Source organism: Zophobas morio, unplaced genomic scaffold (assembly GCF_036711695.1).
Source record: "Zophobas morio isolate AGI-343-1 ecotype UQ-CSIRO unplaced genomic scaffold, CSIRO_AGI_Zmor_V1 ptg000031l, whole genome shotgun sequence".
NCBI lineage: Eukaryota > Metazoa > Arthropoda > Insecta > Coleoptera > Tenebrionidae > Zophobas > Zophobas morio.
In genome coordinates, this window is record NW_026972136.1 from 4,818,337 (window position 1) to 4,834,854 (window position 16,518).

The 16,518-nt window shown below is 30.4% G+C and overlaps 1 protein-coding gene across 4 annotated transcripts in view; it reads left to right on the top strand.

Moving 5' to 3' along the window:
- LOC135139519 (protein phosphatase 1 regulatory subunit 16A) overlaps positions 1–16,518 on the top strand; it is a 187,080-nt gene that overhangs the window by 120,998 nt on the left and 49,564 nt on the right. For all 4 annotated transcript variants that reach the window (XM_064069779.1, XM_064069778.1, XM_064069781.1 and 1 more), the window contains one exon: positions 401–644. In XM_064069779.1, the coding sequence (XP_063925849.1) occupies positions 401–644 (244 nt within the window). The remainder of the gene's footprint in view (positions 1–400; positions 645–16,518) is intronic.

The following is a 16,518-nucleotide window of genomic DNA, read 5'->3' on the forward strand; positions in this document are numbered from 1 at the left end:
CACCATTCATTTTTCTTCGAACTTAAAATTTTTAATTAAGTAAATCGCCTGGTTGGTGGATCTTTAGCGTCTGCAACAAAATTAATTCTGTCCAAGACCACCCGCAAACCTCGCTTTCATCGATCCCGCAATATTTTGTACTTCTACCTGCACTATTGATCTAGTGCAAGTGCACTGTACACCACCCCCACATTACAACCCCCACAAGAAAATAAACCCCATCTTCGCCAATTCATTTAAACGCTTACATCACTGGCTGTCATAGCCTCCGCTAAAACCGCCAATCCCAAAAAACTCTTCTATATCTACTTTTTGTTATTTCAGATAAAACCCGCTTTGTGCGTCCCCTTTGACCTTTCCTTTCACAATAAGACATCATTGTTTTTTCCCTTTTTCGCAGAATTCTCATATCGCGTGGCGCAAATCTGCTCGCAGTCAATGCAGACGGAAACATGCCCTACGATATTTGCGAAGACGAGGCAGCTCTGGATTACATTGAGGGTGAAATGGCGAAAAGGGGAGTCACTCAACAGTTGATCGACGATACGAGGGCAGCGACCGAAAGGCAGATGTTGGCCGATGTGAGGAGGATCGCAGAAACGCATGGGGATCTTGAAGCGTACGACTCGCAAGGGGCTACTCCGGTAGGTGAAAATAATGTTTTTTAACGCTAATACAAATGGAAGGCGGGAAAGTAAATGGTTTATGGTGGACGGTTGTTTACATCTTTCGAAACGTAAATTAAAACAAAATCGACAAAAATAATGGCGTAACACTTAAATAATTTGACAAGTTGTTGCATATTCAGGAACATAATGGCCGCTCTTCCACCTTGCGGAATATAAACGAAAACATTAACAGTTTTAAATACTAAATAAATTACAAAGTAAATGAATATTAATGTTATGTGCTTGTTTTTGAGAAACTAGTTTTTTAAATCTGGGCTTTGTATTTGATACACACAATGATGTCATTTTCAAGTTTCAGGCGATTTCTATTTTTTTTATGGAAGTCATAGACCACAAACCCAACTCTTATAAATGTGATGTTGTTATCGGAATCTCAGCATGTTGAAAATAATTCTCTAAAAAACGGATGACTCACAAGCTTTGTCACATTTCTTCAAAAACAAAACACTACAAGCTCTCAGTGGTCTAAATTTCTTAAAAACAAGCCCCCAAAATACAAGAGGTCCCCATTCATTTTTTTTAATCGAAACACCAAGATATTTCTAAACCATTGTCAAAGGTTCTTAAATTCTTTAAAAAAAGACACTCGGAACCTCAAATTTGTTTCAGATCTTGTCAACAACAAAACACCAAGGATCCCCGAGATTTTTAAAAATTATTTCAAAAACAAATACCAGGATTGTCCAAAATACAATAAACTTAAAAAAAACAGAAATCAAGATGCGTTTAAACTATTCATTTCGGAAACTAAACATCAAGGGCCCTCGAGATTTTTTTTCAAAACCAAAATTGTTCTAAATTGTTTTCCAAACAAAACATTAGTATTTCCCAAAGTCCTTAAATTCTTAAAATAAAACCCTCGGGACTCCAAGATTGTTTAAAATTTTCTTAAGAACACCAAGGCCCCCCAATATTTTTAAAAATTACGCCAAAAAACGAAAGATCAGGATTCTCCAAGATACAATATATATTTTTTAAACGAAACACCAAGATGCGTTTAAACTACTTATTTCAAAAAACAAACACCAGGAGCTCTCAAGATTTTTTTAATTTCTTAAAAAAAATAATAATAAAGACAGCCCCGACAATTTTTTTATTTGTTTTAAAAATAAAACACTGTTAGCCCCCAAAATTCTTAAATTCTTAAAAAGACAGTCGGAACTCTGAGATTCTTTCAAATTTTTTCAATAACAACACACCAGGAGACCTTAAGATTTTTTTGAATTTTTTTTTCTAAAAGAAAACACCTACAGGTCCAACAATTTTTTTTTAATTGTTTTAAAAGCAAAACAGTAGTAGCCCCCAAGGTTATTAAATTCTTTAAAAAAGACACTTGAGATATTACAAGATTGTTTGAAATTTTCTTAATAACAAAACATTAGCCCCCCCCCCAGATTTTAAAAAAATATTTCAAAAACAAAATGTCAGGATTCTCCAAGTTACATGCATTTCTGTGTAGATTCTTTTAACTCGTTTCAAGAACTAAACACCAGTGGTCCTCAAGATTTTTTCATTTTTTTTTTTTCTATTATAAAATACGGACAGCTGCAACAAATTCGTTTAAATTGTTTGAAAAACAACACTAGTATCCGTCAAAGTTCTTAAAATCCTAAAAAAGAGATACTCGGAACTCCAACATTGTGTCAAATTTTGTCAAGAATAGAACACCGAGGCTTTCCAAAAGTTTTAAAAATTATGTCAAAAACAAAATATCAGAATTTTTCATGATACATTTTTTTGACGAAACAACATGTGATTAAAATTATTTCAAAAATTAACACCAGGGGCTCTGAAGTTTTTTCTCAATTTGATTCCAAAACAAAATACCGACGGCCCCAACAAATTCTTATAAATTGTTTTAAAAATAAAACACTATTAGCCCCCAAAATTCTTAAATTTTTAAAAAAGACAGTTGGAACTCTGAGATTCTTTCAAATTTTTTCAATAACAACACACCAGGAGACCTTAAGATTTTTTTTAATTTTTTTTTCTAAAACAAAACACCTACAGGTCCAACAATTTTTTTTAATTGTTTTAAAAGCAAAACACTAGTAGCCCCCAAGGTTATTAAATTCTTTAAAAAAGACACTTGAGATATTACAAGATTGTTTGAAATTTTCTTAATAACAAAACATTAGCCGCCCCCCCAAGATTTTAAAAAATTATTTCAAAAACAAAAAATCAGGATTCTCCAAGATACATTTGTTTTTATTATTATTTTTTTTTCAAAACAAGATTGCACTAGCCTCAAAGAAATCGTTTAAATTGTTTGGAAAAGAAAACACAAGTAGCCCCCAAAAAACACTCGGGACCCCAAGATTGTTTTAAACTTTGTTAAGAACACCAAGGCCCCCAATATTTTTAAAAATCACGTCAAAAAACGAAAGATCAGGATTCTCCAAGATACAATATATATTTTTTTAAACGAAACACCAAAATGCGTTCAAACTATTTACTTCAAAAAACAAACACCAGGAGCTCTCAAGATTTGTTTAATTTCTTAAAAAAAAAATAATAAAGACAGCCCCAACAATTTTTTTATTTGTTTTAAAAATAAAACACTTTTAGCCCCCAAAATTCTTAAATTCTTAAAAAGACAGTCGGAACTCTGAGATTCTTTCAAATTTTTTCAATAACAACACACCAGGAGACCTTAAGATTTTTTTGAATTTTTTTTTTCTAAAACAAAACACCTACAGGTCCAACAATTTTTTTTTAATTGTTTTAAAAGCAAAACAGTAGTAGCCCCCAAGGTTATTAAATTCTTTAAAAAAGACACTTGAGATATTACAAGATTGTTTGAAATTTTCTTAATAACAAAACATTAGCCCCCCCCCTACCCTAGATTTTAAAAAATTATTTCAAAAACAAAATGTCAGGATTCTCCAAGTTACATGCATTTCTGTGTAGATTTTTTTAACTCGTTTCAAGAACTAAACACCAGTGGTCCTCAAGATTTTTTCATTGTTTTTTTCTATTATAAAATACGGACAGCTGCAACAAATTCGTTTAAATTGTTTGAAAAACAACACTAGTATCCGTCAAAGTTCTTAAAATCCTAAAAAAGAGACGCTCGGAACTCCAACATTGTGTCAAATTTTGTCAAGAATAGAACACCAAGGCTTCTCAAAAGTTTTAAAAATTATGTCAAAAACAAAATATCAGAATTTTTCATGATACATTTTTTTGACGAAACAACATGTGGTTAAAATTATTTCAAAAATTAACACCAGTGGCCCTGAAGTTTTTTCTCAATTTGATTCCAAAACAAAATACCGACAGCCCCAACAAATTCTTATAAATTGTTTTAAAAATAAAACACTATTAGCCCCCAAAATTCTTAAATTCTTAAAAAATTCTTTCAAATTTTGTCAAGGAGAGAACACCAATGCCCCCCCAAAAATTTTAAAAGTTATTTCAAGAACAGAAAATCAGATTTTATAAGATATATTAATTTTTTTTTAAACTAAACATTGGGGGGGCCCTCAAGATTTCTCGCATTTTTTTTCCAAAACAAAATACTGGCAGCCCCCAAGATTGTTTCAAAATTTCTCAATAACAAAACACCAGGAGCCCTCAAGATTTGTTCTCAATTTTTTTTCTAAAACAAAATAAAGGCAGCCTCAACATTTTTTTTATAAATTGTTTTAAAAGTAAAACACTAGTATTCCTCAAAAGTTCTTAAATTCTTCAAAGGAACACACTCGGAACTCCTAGGTTGTTTCAAATCTTGTCAAGAACATAACGCTAAGGCCCCCCAAAAGTTTTAAAATTTATTTGAAGAAGAAAATTTCAGAATTTTCCCCGATACATTATTTTTTTAACGAAACACCTAAATGCGGTTAAACTAATTAAAAAATTAAACACCAATTCAATTTTTTTCCAAAACAAAATATCCACAGCCCCAACAAATTCTTGTAAATTGTTTTAAACCCCCAAAATTCTTAAATTCTTAAAAAGGACACTCGGAATCCAAAGACCTTTCAAATTTTGTCAAGAAGAGAACACCAAAAGTTTAAAAAATTATTTTAAAAACAAAATATGATGATTCTATAAGATACATTATTTTTTTTTTAAACCAAACACTAGGGGGGCTCAATATTTTTCTCAATTTTTTTCCAAAAGAAATTACTGACAACCCCAAAAAAATAAATTGTTTGGAAGACAAAACACTAATAGCCCCCAAGGTTCTTAGTTAAAAAAAGACACTCGAGAGACACAAAAACTGTTTCAAATTTTCTCAATAACAAAATATCAGGGACTTCCAAGATTTTCAAAAATTATTACAAAAACAATATATCAAGATTTTCCAAGATACATTTTTTTTTATTTTTTGCTTTATTTAAAAAACTAAACATCGGGAGCCTCTAAAATGTTTTATACAAAACAAAATACTGACAACTCCATCATTTTTTTTAAGTGTTTTAAAAACAAAACAGTAGTAAGTAGTTCCCAAGGTTCTTACTTTTTTACAAAAGACACTTGGAAGACCACAAGAATGTTTCAGATTTTCTCAATAACAAAACACTAGGCCCCCTAAGATTTTTTAAATTCATGTCAAAAACAAAATATCAGGATTCTCCAAGTCAATCTTTGTCTAGATTCCTTTAAATTATTTAAAAAACTAAACACCAGTGGTCCTCAAGATTTTTTTCAATTTTTTTTTCAAAACACGATACCGACAATTCTAACAAATTATTTTAAATTGTTTTAAAAACAACACTAGTATCCCCAAAGTTCTTAAATTCTTAAAAAACACACTCGGGGCCCAGGATAGTTTCAAATTTTGTCAAGAACAGAATATTTGAAAAAGAAAATTTCAGGGTTCTCCAAGATATGTTATTTTTTTTCTAAAAAACGAAATACCAAGCTTCTATTTATAGAAATCGAATTAAATATTTAATCCTTGCTTAATTTAACAGAGGATTAAAATGTAGAGTATGAGCCCGTGATTGGTTAAACCATGCACGTTACCTAGCAACGGACCTCAATTAATACGTAATTGCGAATTAACTTTAATTTGCTTTCTATAAACCGGGGTCTAAGATTCCTTTAAACAATATCAAAAACTAAAAACCAGAGGCCCTCAAGATTTTTTTAAGTTTTTTATAAACAAAATACCGACAACCTCAACAAATTATTTTTAAATTGTTTCAAAATTAAACCGCTAGTACCCCCCAATGTTATTAAATTCTTAAAAAAGGGGCTCGGGACCCCAATATTGTTTCAACTTTTGTCAAAAACAAAACACCAAACCCCCCTAAGACTTTTTAAAAATTATTTCAAAAACGAAATATCAGAATTCTCCAAGATAAAATACATATATTTTTTAAACGAAACACCAAGATACGTTTAAACTATTAAAAAAAAAAAAACAGACAGCAAGAGCCCTCATTATTTTTTCAGTTTTTTTTTTCCAACACAAAATAAAGACACCTCCAACAATTTTTTTAATTTGTTTTAAAAGTAGAACACTAGTCTTCCCCAAAGTTCTTAAATTAAAAAAAAAAACACTAGGGAGTCCATGGTTTTAACTCTTATGAAGAACAGAACACCAAGGCCCCCCGAAAGTTTTAAAAGTTGTTTGAAAAACGAAATATCAAGATTCCCTAAGACATACATTTTTTTTTTAACGGAAACGGAACACCAAGTTGCGTTTAAACTATTTTAGAAACTAAACTAAACACCAGGGACCCTTAAAACTTTTCTAAATTTGTTTCCAAAACAAAATACCGGCAGTCCAAACAAATTCTTTAAAATTGTTTTAAAAATAAAACACTAGTGGTCCCCAAGGATTTAAATTTTTTAAAAAAGCCACTCGCGACCCTAAGATTCTTTCACATTTTGTCAAGAAGACGCTCCACAAAAGAATTAAAAATTATTTGAAAAACAAAATATCAGAATTCTATAAGATTTTTCTCAATTTTTTTCCAAAAGAAAATACTGGCAGCCCCAAAAAAATAAATTGTTTGGAAAACAAAATACTAGTAGTCCCCAAGGTTCTTATTTTAAAAAACACATTCGGGAAATCCCCAAGATTGTTTCAAATTCTCTCAATAACTAAACACGCCCCCCACCCCCCGATGCGTTTAAACTATTAAAAAAAAACACCAAAAGCCCTCATGATTTTTTTCACTTTTTATCCAAAACAAAATAAAGACCCCCCAAACATTTTTTTTAATTTGTTTTAAAAGTAAAACATTGGTATTCCTCAAAGTTCTTAAATTCTTCAAAAAAAAAAAAAAAAACACTCGTCAGTCGAAGGTTGTTTCAAACTTATCAAGAACAGCACACCAAAGCTCCCCAAAAGTTTTAAAAATTATTTCAGAAACAAAATATCGGGATTCTCCAAGACAATTTTTTTTCCAACAATATACCGACAGCTCAAACAATTTGTATTAAATTGTTTTAAAAACAAAACAGCAGTAGCCCCCAGGGTTCTTAAATTCTTAAAAAAAAAAAACACTTGATAGACCCCAAGAAAAATACAAAATACCGACAACTCCAACAAATTCTTTTAAATTGTTTTAAAAATAAATACTTGTATCCCCCAAAGTTCTCAAATTCTTAATGGGGGGCCCAAGGTTGTTTCAAATTTGATCAAGAATATCCAGGCCACCAATAATTTAATAATTATTTGAAAAACAAAATATCAGGTTTTTCAAAATACATTAATTTTTTTCTTTCATAAACAAAATACTGGCAGCCCCAACAAATTCTTTTAAATTATTTCAAATCTAAAAGCCAGTGACCCTCAATTTTTTTTCTTTTTTTTTTCATAAACAAAATACAAGTGTCCCTCAATGTTCTTAAATTAAAAAAGAAAAACACTCGAGACCCAAGATTGTTTCAAATTTGTCAAGAACAAGATACCAAGGCCCCCAAGATTTTTAAAAATTTTTTCGCAAACAGTAGCAGGAATCTGCAAGAGATGTTAATTTGTTAAAAAGCGGAACACCAAGATTTTTTCAAATTATTTCAAAAACTAGTCGCCAGACTCCCTTAAAATAAAAAAAAAAATCCAAAGAAAATATAGACAGCTCCAACAATTGTTTTTAATTTGTTTTTAAATCAAAACGCTGGTAGCCCCCTAAAGTTATAAAATTCTTAAAAAAAAGACACTTGGGAGACCCCAAGATTGTTCCAAATTTTCTCAATAATAAAATACCAAGACCCCTCTCAAGGTTTTTAAAAATTATTACAAAAACAAAATCTCAAGATTCTTCAAGTTACATGAATTTTTGTTTAGATTCTTTTAACTTCCTTAAGATTTATTTCAATTTTATTTCAAAACAAAATACCAATAGCGCTAACAAATTCTTTTACTAGTTTCGCTCAAAATTCTAAAATTTTTAAAAAACATACTCGGAGCCCCAAGATTGTTTCAAATTTTGTCAAAAACAGAATACCAAGGTCCCCCAATATTTTTAAAAATTATTTCAAAAACTAAACATCAGGGGCTCTCAAAATTTTTTCAGTTTTTCAAAAACAAAATAGTAGTAGCCCCAACAAATTCTTTTAAAGTGTTAAAAAAAAACACTATTAAAAACAAGAATATGTTCAATTTCTTCAAAACAAAAACTGAACGAGCCTTCGAGATTCTTTTATAATTCTTAAACAAAGACTTTTGTGACCACAAGATTTTTCAAATTTTTTCAAAACAAAAACAAGATCACAGATTTTTATTATTTCTTAAAAAACACTAGGTATTCGCAAGATTTTTCCGATTCGGCCAATATATTTTTAAAATCGATCGGATTTCTATTTCCTATTTTGTTGCGATTGTCTCCATTAGTTTAGTTTGTTTCTTATTTATGTTGATTCCAATTTTCCGATTTGAAAAAGTTTGGGAACCTCTGCTTTGTATATAAAAAGCGAAATTAAATACGAATTTAAACTTACTTTGTAGAAGTTTCAAGCGATTTTCAGCATGAAATGATTTTTCCTACCCTCACTTGTAAAAGAAGTAGACTAAAGTGTTTGATAAGGGATCCGGAGCAACGTAAGATCGTCTGAAATATATTTATTAGTCTCTCCCATTTGCTCGTAAACATCTGAAAGCGCATAAAACAGTAAGACACTTTATGGTTGCGGTTATCGATTCTAATAAGAACTTATGCAGATGCACTAACGCAAGTTCTGTGAATAAACCCCACCGCAAACCCATTTTGAGTAATAAATTTGTGGTAATGCGATTAACCTGACAATCTAACTCAAAAAATTTCAAACAATCAAATCGCGGATTTCGCTGTCATTCGTACTTGAATTATTGGAATATTCAATTTATTTCATTTCTCTAGCTAAATTCTGCTGTAAATTGAACAATGGAGAATAAATATTTTTTAAGCACTACTACGAAAGCAACTTTAATTTTAATTAGGTATTTCAGTCGATTGGTTCACTATTGACGTTGTTATCAGTGTTACGGCAATAATGGGCTGTAAATTCTGCTTATCAGAAGCGGGGAGTTGGTTAATCGCGAATGATAGAGGATGATAATAGACAGCAATTGGGTGTAATTATAGTTTTTTTTTTATTATTTATTCTAGGACTATATCGATTGGAACCTGATATCGTTTAAGTATTTCATTATGCCTTAGTTCGACACTTTGTTCTTGTATTATTCGCGTGGATTTATAATATCCGATTTAATCGAACGTTGTTCATAAAAGTGAGCAAATGAATTTTACTGTTCTGCGTTAAAAGTGGTTTATGACTGCCCTGTTAAGGATTGTCGTAAAAATTCACCCTTCGGTGAAGTTCTGTTTTTTCTGTCTGAACCCCACATAAACGATGCTGAAGCTTAATAGTCATTAAAATTGACCTTTTTTAGACAGGTTATGAATATTTGTGGGTTGGTGGAATTTGTTTCGGCTTAATACAGAAATATTCATGTTAAAGTGTCTGAGCGATTTTTTCGGGGCTAAAAAATGTATTCGGATGTCGGTTTTTGCGAAAAATGTTGGATATTGATGAATGTCTGGAAGCATTGGTTACAATTTATGTTTCGATTTCTGTGGACGTTCTGTTGCGCTATAAACGAGATTTATGGGAAGGCTACAATGACATATATCTTATGAATAAGATTGGGAATATTCTGTTCTTTTACGCGAGGGCAATAAAAAAAACAATATATTATTAGGTTGTTTGGAAAAATCGATTTTTATGTTTTTTTCATTAGTAGAATGGGCTAATTTCCGAAAATAGCAAGTATTTGTAAATTTTTCAACAGTTTTATAATGTATGATTTTTTAATAATATATTTCTACTGTTAAATTAATCTGTAAATGAATGGGAAATTCAAATCCTGGTGTAGTGGAGGAGATAGCGACCGCTAAAATTTCCGCAAGCGATCAGGTTTGGGACGATATTTAATTATGAGACAGTAAGTCAATACGGTAATTTTAGTTTAATTTTTTTTATTAACACTCTGTATACTAAAATTTTATTAGTTGATACCATGACAAAACACAACTATACTATTTCCAGGATTTTGTTTTTTTTTTTGAAAAAGAAAATAAGAGCGCCTAAGATTATTTTCAAATTCTTTAAAAAATAAAATCAGTCTCCAAAATTGTTCGCTTTTTTTTGCAAAAAGGTCCATCTTCAGATTTTTCAAATTCTTTTCAAAATACATGACCGGATTCCAAAAATAAAAAACATCACGGGCCTTCCAGATTCTTTCAAATTTTTCCCAAAACAAAACACCGGGGTCCTCCAAGATCCATTCAAATTCTTAAAAAAATTAAGCACCAAGGATCATCAAAGTTTTTTTAAATTCTTTCAAAAATAAAACATTTAAGGGTCGCCAAAGATTCTTTCAAATTCTTTCAAAAGCAAAACAGGAGTACACAAGATTGTTCTTTTTTTTTTAAGAATGCACCAGGAGTGTCAAGATTTTTTTTCAGTTCTTCCCAAAACGGAAGACCAGATTTCACTAATATTTTTCAAAACAAAGCAAACATCAATGTCTTCCAAGATGTTTTCAAATCTTCCCCGAACAAAAATCTTTCCATTATTCTCAAAACAAAATTCTTTCAAATTCCTACAAAAAGAAAACACCACGAGCCTCCAAGATTCTTTTAAATTCTTTGAAAAACAAAATACCAAGGAGTCTCAAAATTCTTTCAAATTAGTTCTAAGACAAAACATGAGAGGGCTCCAAGATTGTTTCAAATTCTTTCTTAAAAGACAACACCGCGAACTTGAGTTTAATTCAAATTCTATCAAAAACAAGATACCGGATTTCACCTTTTTTTTTCAAAATCAACACCAGATACCATCTCCAAGATTCTTTCAAATTCTTCCCAAAACAAAACACCGTGGTCTCCTAAAATTGTCTTAAATTCTTACAAAAATAAACTTCTAGGCGTTTCCAAGATTTTTTTTTAATTCTTTCAAAAACAAAACATGACTTCAAAAAAAATTGTAGTTTTTGCAAAAAAATAGCACTAGCAGCAACTTCAGGTTTTTTTAAATTTTTTCCGAAATACAGGGCCCGGTTTGATATAATTTTTTTCAAAAACAGGAATGGGGGCCGAAATTTCTTCAAATTCCTTCAAAAGCAAAACATGAGCAGTACTCAACATTTTTGTATTTTTTAAGAACGCACCAGGAGCGTTAACATTTTTTTCCAAATTCTTCCTAAAACAAAAGACCGGATTTAACATATTATTTTCAAAAACAAAATCAACACCAAAGATCTCTAAGATGCTTTCAATTTCTTCCCAAAACAAAAGACCAAGATCCACAAAAAATTTTTCAAATTCTTACAAAAATAAAACACTAAGAACCTCCGAGATTGTTTCAAATTCTTCCTAAAAAAGAATACCGTGAACCCGAGATTTTTTGAAATTCTTTCACGAACAAAATACCGAATTTCACCTTTTTTTTTTCCAAAATCCACGCCACATCCAAATCTCCAAGACTCTTTCAGTTTCTTACAACAATACAAATTTTTTTAAAGATTTTTTAGTTTTTTTTTTCAAAAAGAAATCTACATTAGCAATTTCAGTTTTTTTTTTGTTTTTTTTTTCAAATTTTTCCCAAGACAAAAGGCTCGGTTTGATCAAAATTCCTTCAAATTATGTCAAAATCAAAACATGGGAGTACCCAAAATTTTTCTTTTTTTCTGTTGTTAGATAGATTTCAAAAATTACCACATCGAGATTTTTTTTCCTGAACTCTTACACTTTAAAAAAATTCAAAAAAATTGGAATAATTTATTAGTGTCGCATATAAACCATATGAAGTTTAGCATCGTTATATTTGTGAAATTAGTACATCGAAATCTATATCTCACAATTTTTTGAGGAGTTTTAGCAAAATATTCCAAAACCAAAAGCTCTTAGGAAAATTTCGAAATTTTTCGACCACCTCTGACACTTAAATTACTTTCGGCCTCATTTCTTCTATAACTTCGACCAATTTTCCAAAATCGCTCATTGAAATTTGACACATTTTTAGATTTAAAAAAAATCCATTTCAAGCCGAATATTTCTAAAATTTTGCTCCGACACCATAAAAACGCTATATTTTTGGAATCAGTATACGTCGAAAAAAAGAATTTTTTCAGGATTTTTACCAAAATTTTTAAAAACCAAAAGCTCTTAGGAAAATTTCGGAATTTTTCAACCACCTCTGACACTTAACTAAGGCATTTTCTTGTACATTTCGACCCTCAGAAGTTACTTTTGGCCCCATTTCTTCATGACTTCTACCATTTTTCCAGAATCGCTCATTGAAATTTGACAGATTTTTCGATTTAAAAAAAATCGCATTTTTAGCCGCATATCTCTCTAAAATTTTATCCCGACACCATAAGATCGCTGTATTTTTTGAATCAGTACTTCGAAATCGATCATCCAGGATTTTTTTGAGGATTTTTAGATAACTTTTTCAAAATAATTTTTTTTTTGTTTTTCGGTCACCTTCGAAGCTTAACAAAAGACATTTTCTTGTAAATTTTGACGTCCAGAATCCATTGTAATATGACAGTTTTTTTTTAATTCCATTCAAAAACTGAATATTTCTAAAATGTTTTTTAAATCAGAACGTCGAAATCTGTATTCCAGATTTTTTTGAGAATTTCTAGACAAGTTTTTCAAAAGCAACATTTTTCAATGGCCACTATTATGAAAATTTCGGAATTTTTCAACCACTTTTAACAGCAAATGAACAACATTTTCTTGTAAATTTGGACCTGCAAAAGTTACTTTCGGCCTCATTTCTTCCATAACTTCTACTATTTTTCAGAAATATGACAGTTTTGGATTTCTTTCTAGTTGCATTTAAAATTGAATATTTCTAAAATTTTTGCTCCGACATCTTAAAAACGTTATATTCTTGAAATAGGCACTTCAAAATGTATATCTCGGAATTTTTTGGGGAGATTTGGACGAATTTTTCAAAATGAAAATTTTTCAGTACCCCCCATTATGGATGGAAATTTTGCCCCGACACCATAATAACGCTATATTTCTGGAATTAGCCCGTCGAAATGTATATCCTGGATTTTTTTGAGGATTTTTGGGGCAAATTTTTCAGAATCAAAATTTTTCAACATGATGATATTGAACCATTTTCTTGTAGATTCAAAACACCAAGGGTTCCCAAGTTTCTTTCAAATTAGTTCTAAAACAAAACATTCGAGGCTTCCAAGATTGTTTCAAATTTTTTCAAAAACAAAATACCGAATTTCACCTTTGTTTTTCAAAATCCGCGCCAGATACTGCCTCGAAGATTCTTGCAATTCTTACAAAAATGAAAATCTAAGGATCTCTAAGTTTCGTTTAAATTCTTCGAAAAAGAAAATGGCCAGCAATTTTAGTTTTTGAGATTTTAATCAAAATTCTGTCAAAATCGAAAGGTGCGACTAACCAAAATTTCTCTTTTTTCTATTTTCAGACAGATTTTAAAAATAACCCTATTGAGATCAAGAAAATTGGAAAAACTTATCAATGTCTCATATAAACTACATAAAGCGTAGCAACGTTATATTTTTGAAATTAATACGTTGAAATTTTTTTCAAAAAACGAAAATCTCTAGGAAAATGTCGGAATTTTTTCACCACCTCTAAAACTGAACTAAATCTCGTACATTTCGACTTTCAGAAGTTACTTTCGGCCTCATTTCTTTTAGAACTCTTACCATTTTTCCAGAATCGCTCATTGAAATTTTGACAGATTTTTGGATAAAAAAAAATGCATTTGAAGACGAATATCTCTAAAATTTTATCCTGATATCATAAAAACGCCAGTAAGTCGAAATCTATGACTATAACTTGCAATTTTTTGAAAATTTTTAGACAACTTTTTCAAAACCAAATTTTTTTAATTTCTGGATCACCTTGGAGACTTAACAAGACATTTTTTTTTGTAAATTTAGACCTCCAGAAGTTACTTTTATGAAAATTTCGGACCAGCTTCGACACCAAACTAAAAGATTTTCTTGTTTATTTCGACCTCGAAAAATTACTTTTAGTCTTATTTTTTCGATAACTTATTCTACTACTTTTCCGGAAATGACAGTTTTGGATTTCTTTTTAGTTGCATTTCAAATTGAATATTTCTAAAATTTTGCCCCAGCACCTTAAAAACGTTATATTCTTGGAATCAGCACTTCGAAATCTATTATATCTCAGAATTTTTTGACGGTTTTTGGACGAATTTTTCACAACGAACATTTTTCAATCGCCTCCATTATGAAAATTTCGGAATATTTCGACAAATATTTCCTTTACATTTCGACCTCATTTCTTCGTACAATTTTTCCGGAATCGCACAATAGCACAGTTCTTGGATTTTTTTTTAAATTGCGTTTCAAACCAAATATTTTTGAAATTTCGCTTCGACACCATAATAACGCAATATATTTGGAATTAGTCCGTCGAAATCTATATTCCACATTGTTTTCACGATTCTTAGACAAATTTTTTAAAAACCAAAATGTTACAAACACATGATATCGAACTAATCAGATATTTTCTTGTACATTTCAACCTCCAGCAGTTACTTTCGGTCTCATTTCTTGGGTAAGATCGCACAGGAGCGTCAAATTTTTGTTCAAATTCTTCCTAAAAAGGACCCGATTTCTCCATTTTTTTCAAAAACAGAACCAACACCAGTGATCTAAGATGATTTCAAATTTTTCCCAAAACACAAAAATTTTGTCAAAAAACAAAATACTAAATGTCATCTTTTTTTTCTAACTCCACGCCAGATACTATCTCCAAGATTCTTTCAACTTCTTACAACAATAAAAATTTAGTGGTCTGTAAGATTCTTTTAAATTCTTTGAAGAAGAAAAGTTAGGAGGTCCCAAGATTTTTTAGTTTTTTTTTTCAAGAAGAAATCTATAGCAACAATTTCGTTTTTTTCGTTTTTTTTTTTTCAAATTTTTCCCAAGCAAAAAGGCTCGATTTGATCAAAATTCCTTCAAATTCTGTCAAAATCGAAACATGCGAGTACCCAAAATTTTTCATTTTTTCTACTGTCAGACACATTTCAAAAAGAACCACATTGAAATTTTTTTTCTGAACTCCTACACTTTTAAAAAATTTCAAGAAAATTGGAATAACCTATTTGTGTCGCATATAAACCATATAAAGTGTAGCATCGTTATATTTTTCAAATTAGTACATCGAAATCTATATCTCACAATTGTTTGAGGATTTTTAGCAAAATTTTCGGAAACCAAAAGTTCTTAGGAAAATTTCGGAACTTTTCGACCGCCTCTGACATTTAATAAAAGCCATTTTCTTGTATATTTCGACCTTAAGAAGTTACTTTCGGCCTCATTTCTTCTATAACTTCGACCATTTTTCCAAAATCGCTCATCGAAATTTGACAGATTTTTTGATTAAAAAAAATCCATTTCAAGCCGAATATCTCTAAAATTTTATCCCGACACCATAAAAACGCTGTATTTTTAGAATCAGTACGTCGAAATCTATAACCCAGAATTTTTTGAGGATTTTTAGATAACTTTTTCAAAACCTAATTTTTTTAATTTTTCGATCACCTTCGAAACTTAACGAAATACATTTTCTTGTAAATTTCGACCTCCAGAAGTTACTTTCGGCCTCATTTCTTCTATAACTGCCACAATTTTTCCAAAATCGCTCACTGAAATTTGACAGATTTTTGGATTTAAAAAAAAATCAATTTCAAGCCGAATATCTCTAAAATTTTATACCGATACCATAGAGACGCTGTATTTTTGGAATCAATATGTCGAAATTTATAACTCAGAATTTTTTGAGGATTTTTAGGTAACTTTTGCAAAACCAAAATTTTTAAGTTTTCAATCACCTTCGAAACTTAACGAAAGATATTTTCTTGTAAATTTCGACCTCCAGAAGTTACTTTCGGCCTCATTTGTTCTATAACTTCGACCATTTTTCCAAAATCGTTCATTGAAATTTGACAGATTTTTGGATTTAAAAAAAAATCCATTTCAAGCCGAATATCTCTAAAATTTTATCCCGATACCATACAGACGCTGTATTTTTGGAATCAGTACGTCGAAATCTATAAGTCAGAATTTTTTGAGGATTTTTAGGTAACTTTTTCAAAACCAAAATTTTTAATTTTTCGATCACCTTCGAAACTTAATGAAAGACATTTTCTTATAAATTTCGACCTCCAGAAGTTACTTTTGGCCTCATTTCTTCGCTAACCTGTACCATTTCCATAATCACCCATTGTAATTAAAGTTTTTTTTTTTCTAAAATGTTGCCCCAACACCACAAAGACGCTACAGTTTTGGAATCAGGACGTTCAAATCTATATTTCAGATTTTTTTGAGGATTTTTAGACGACTTTTTCA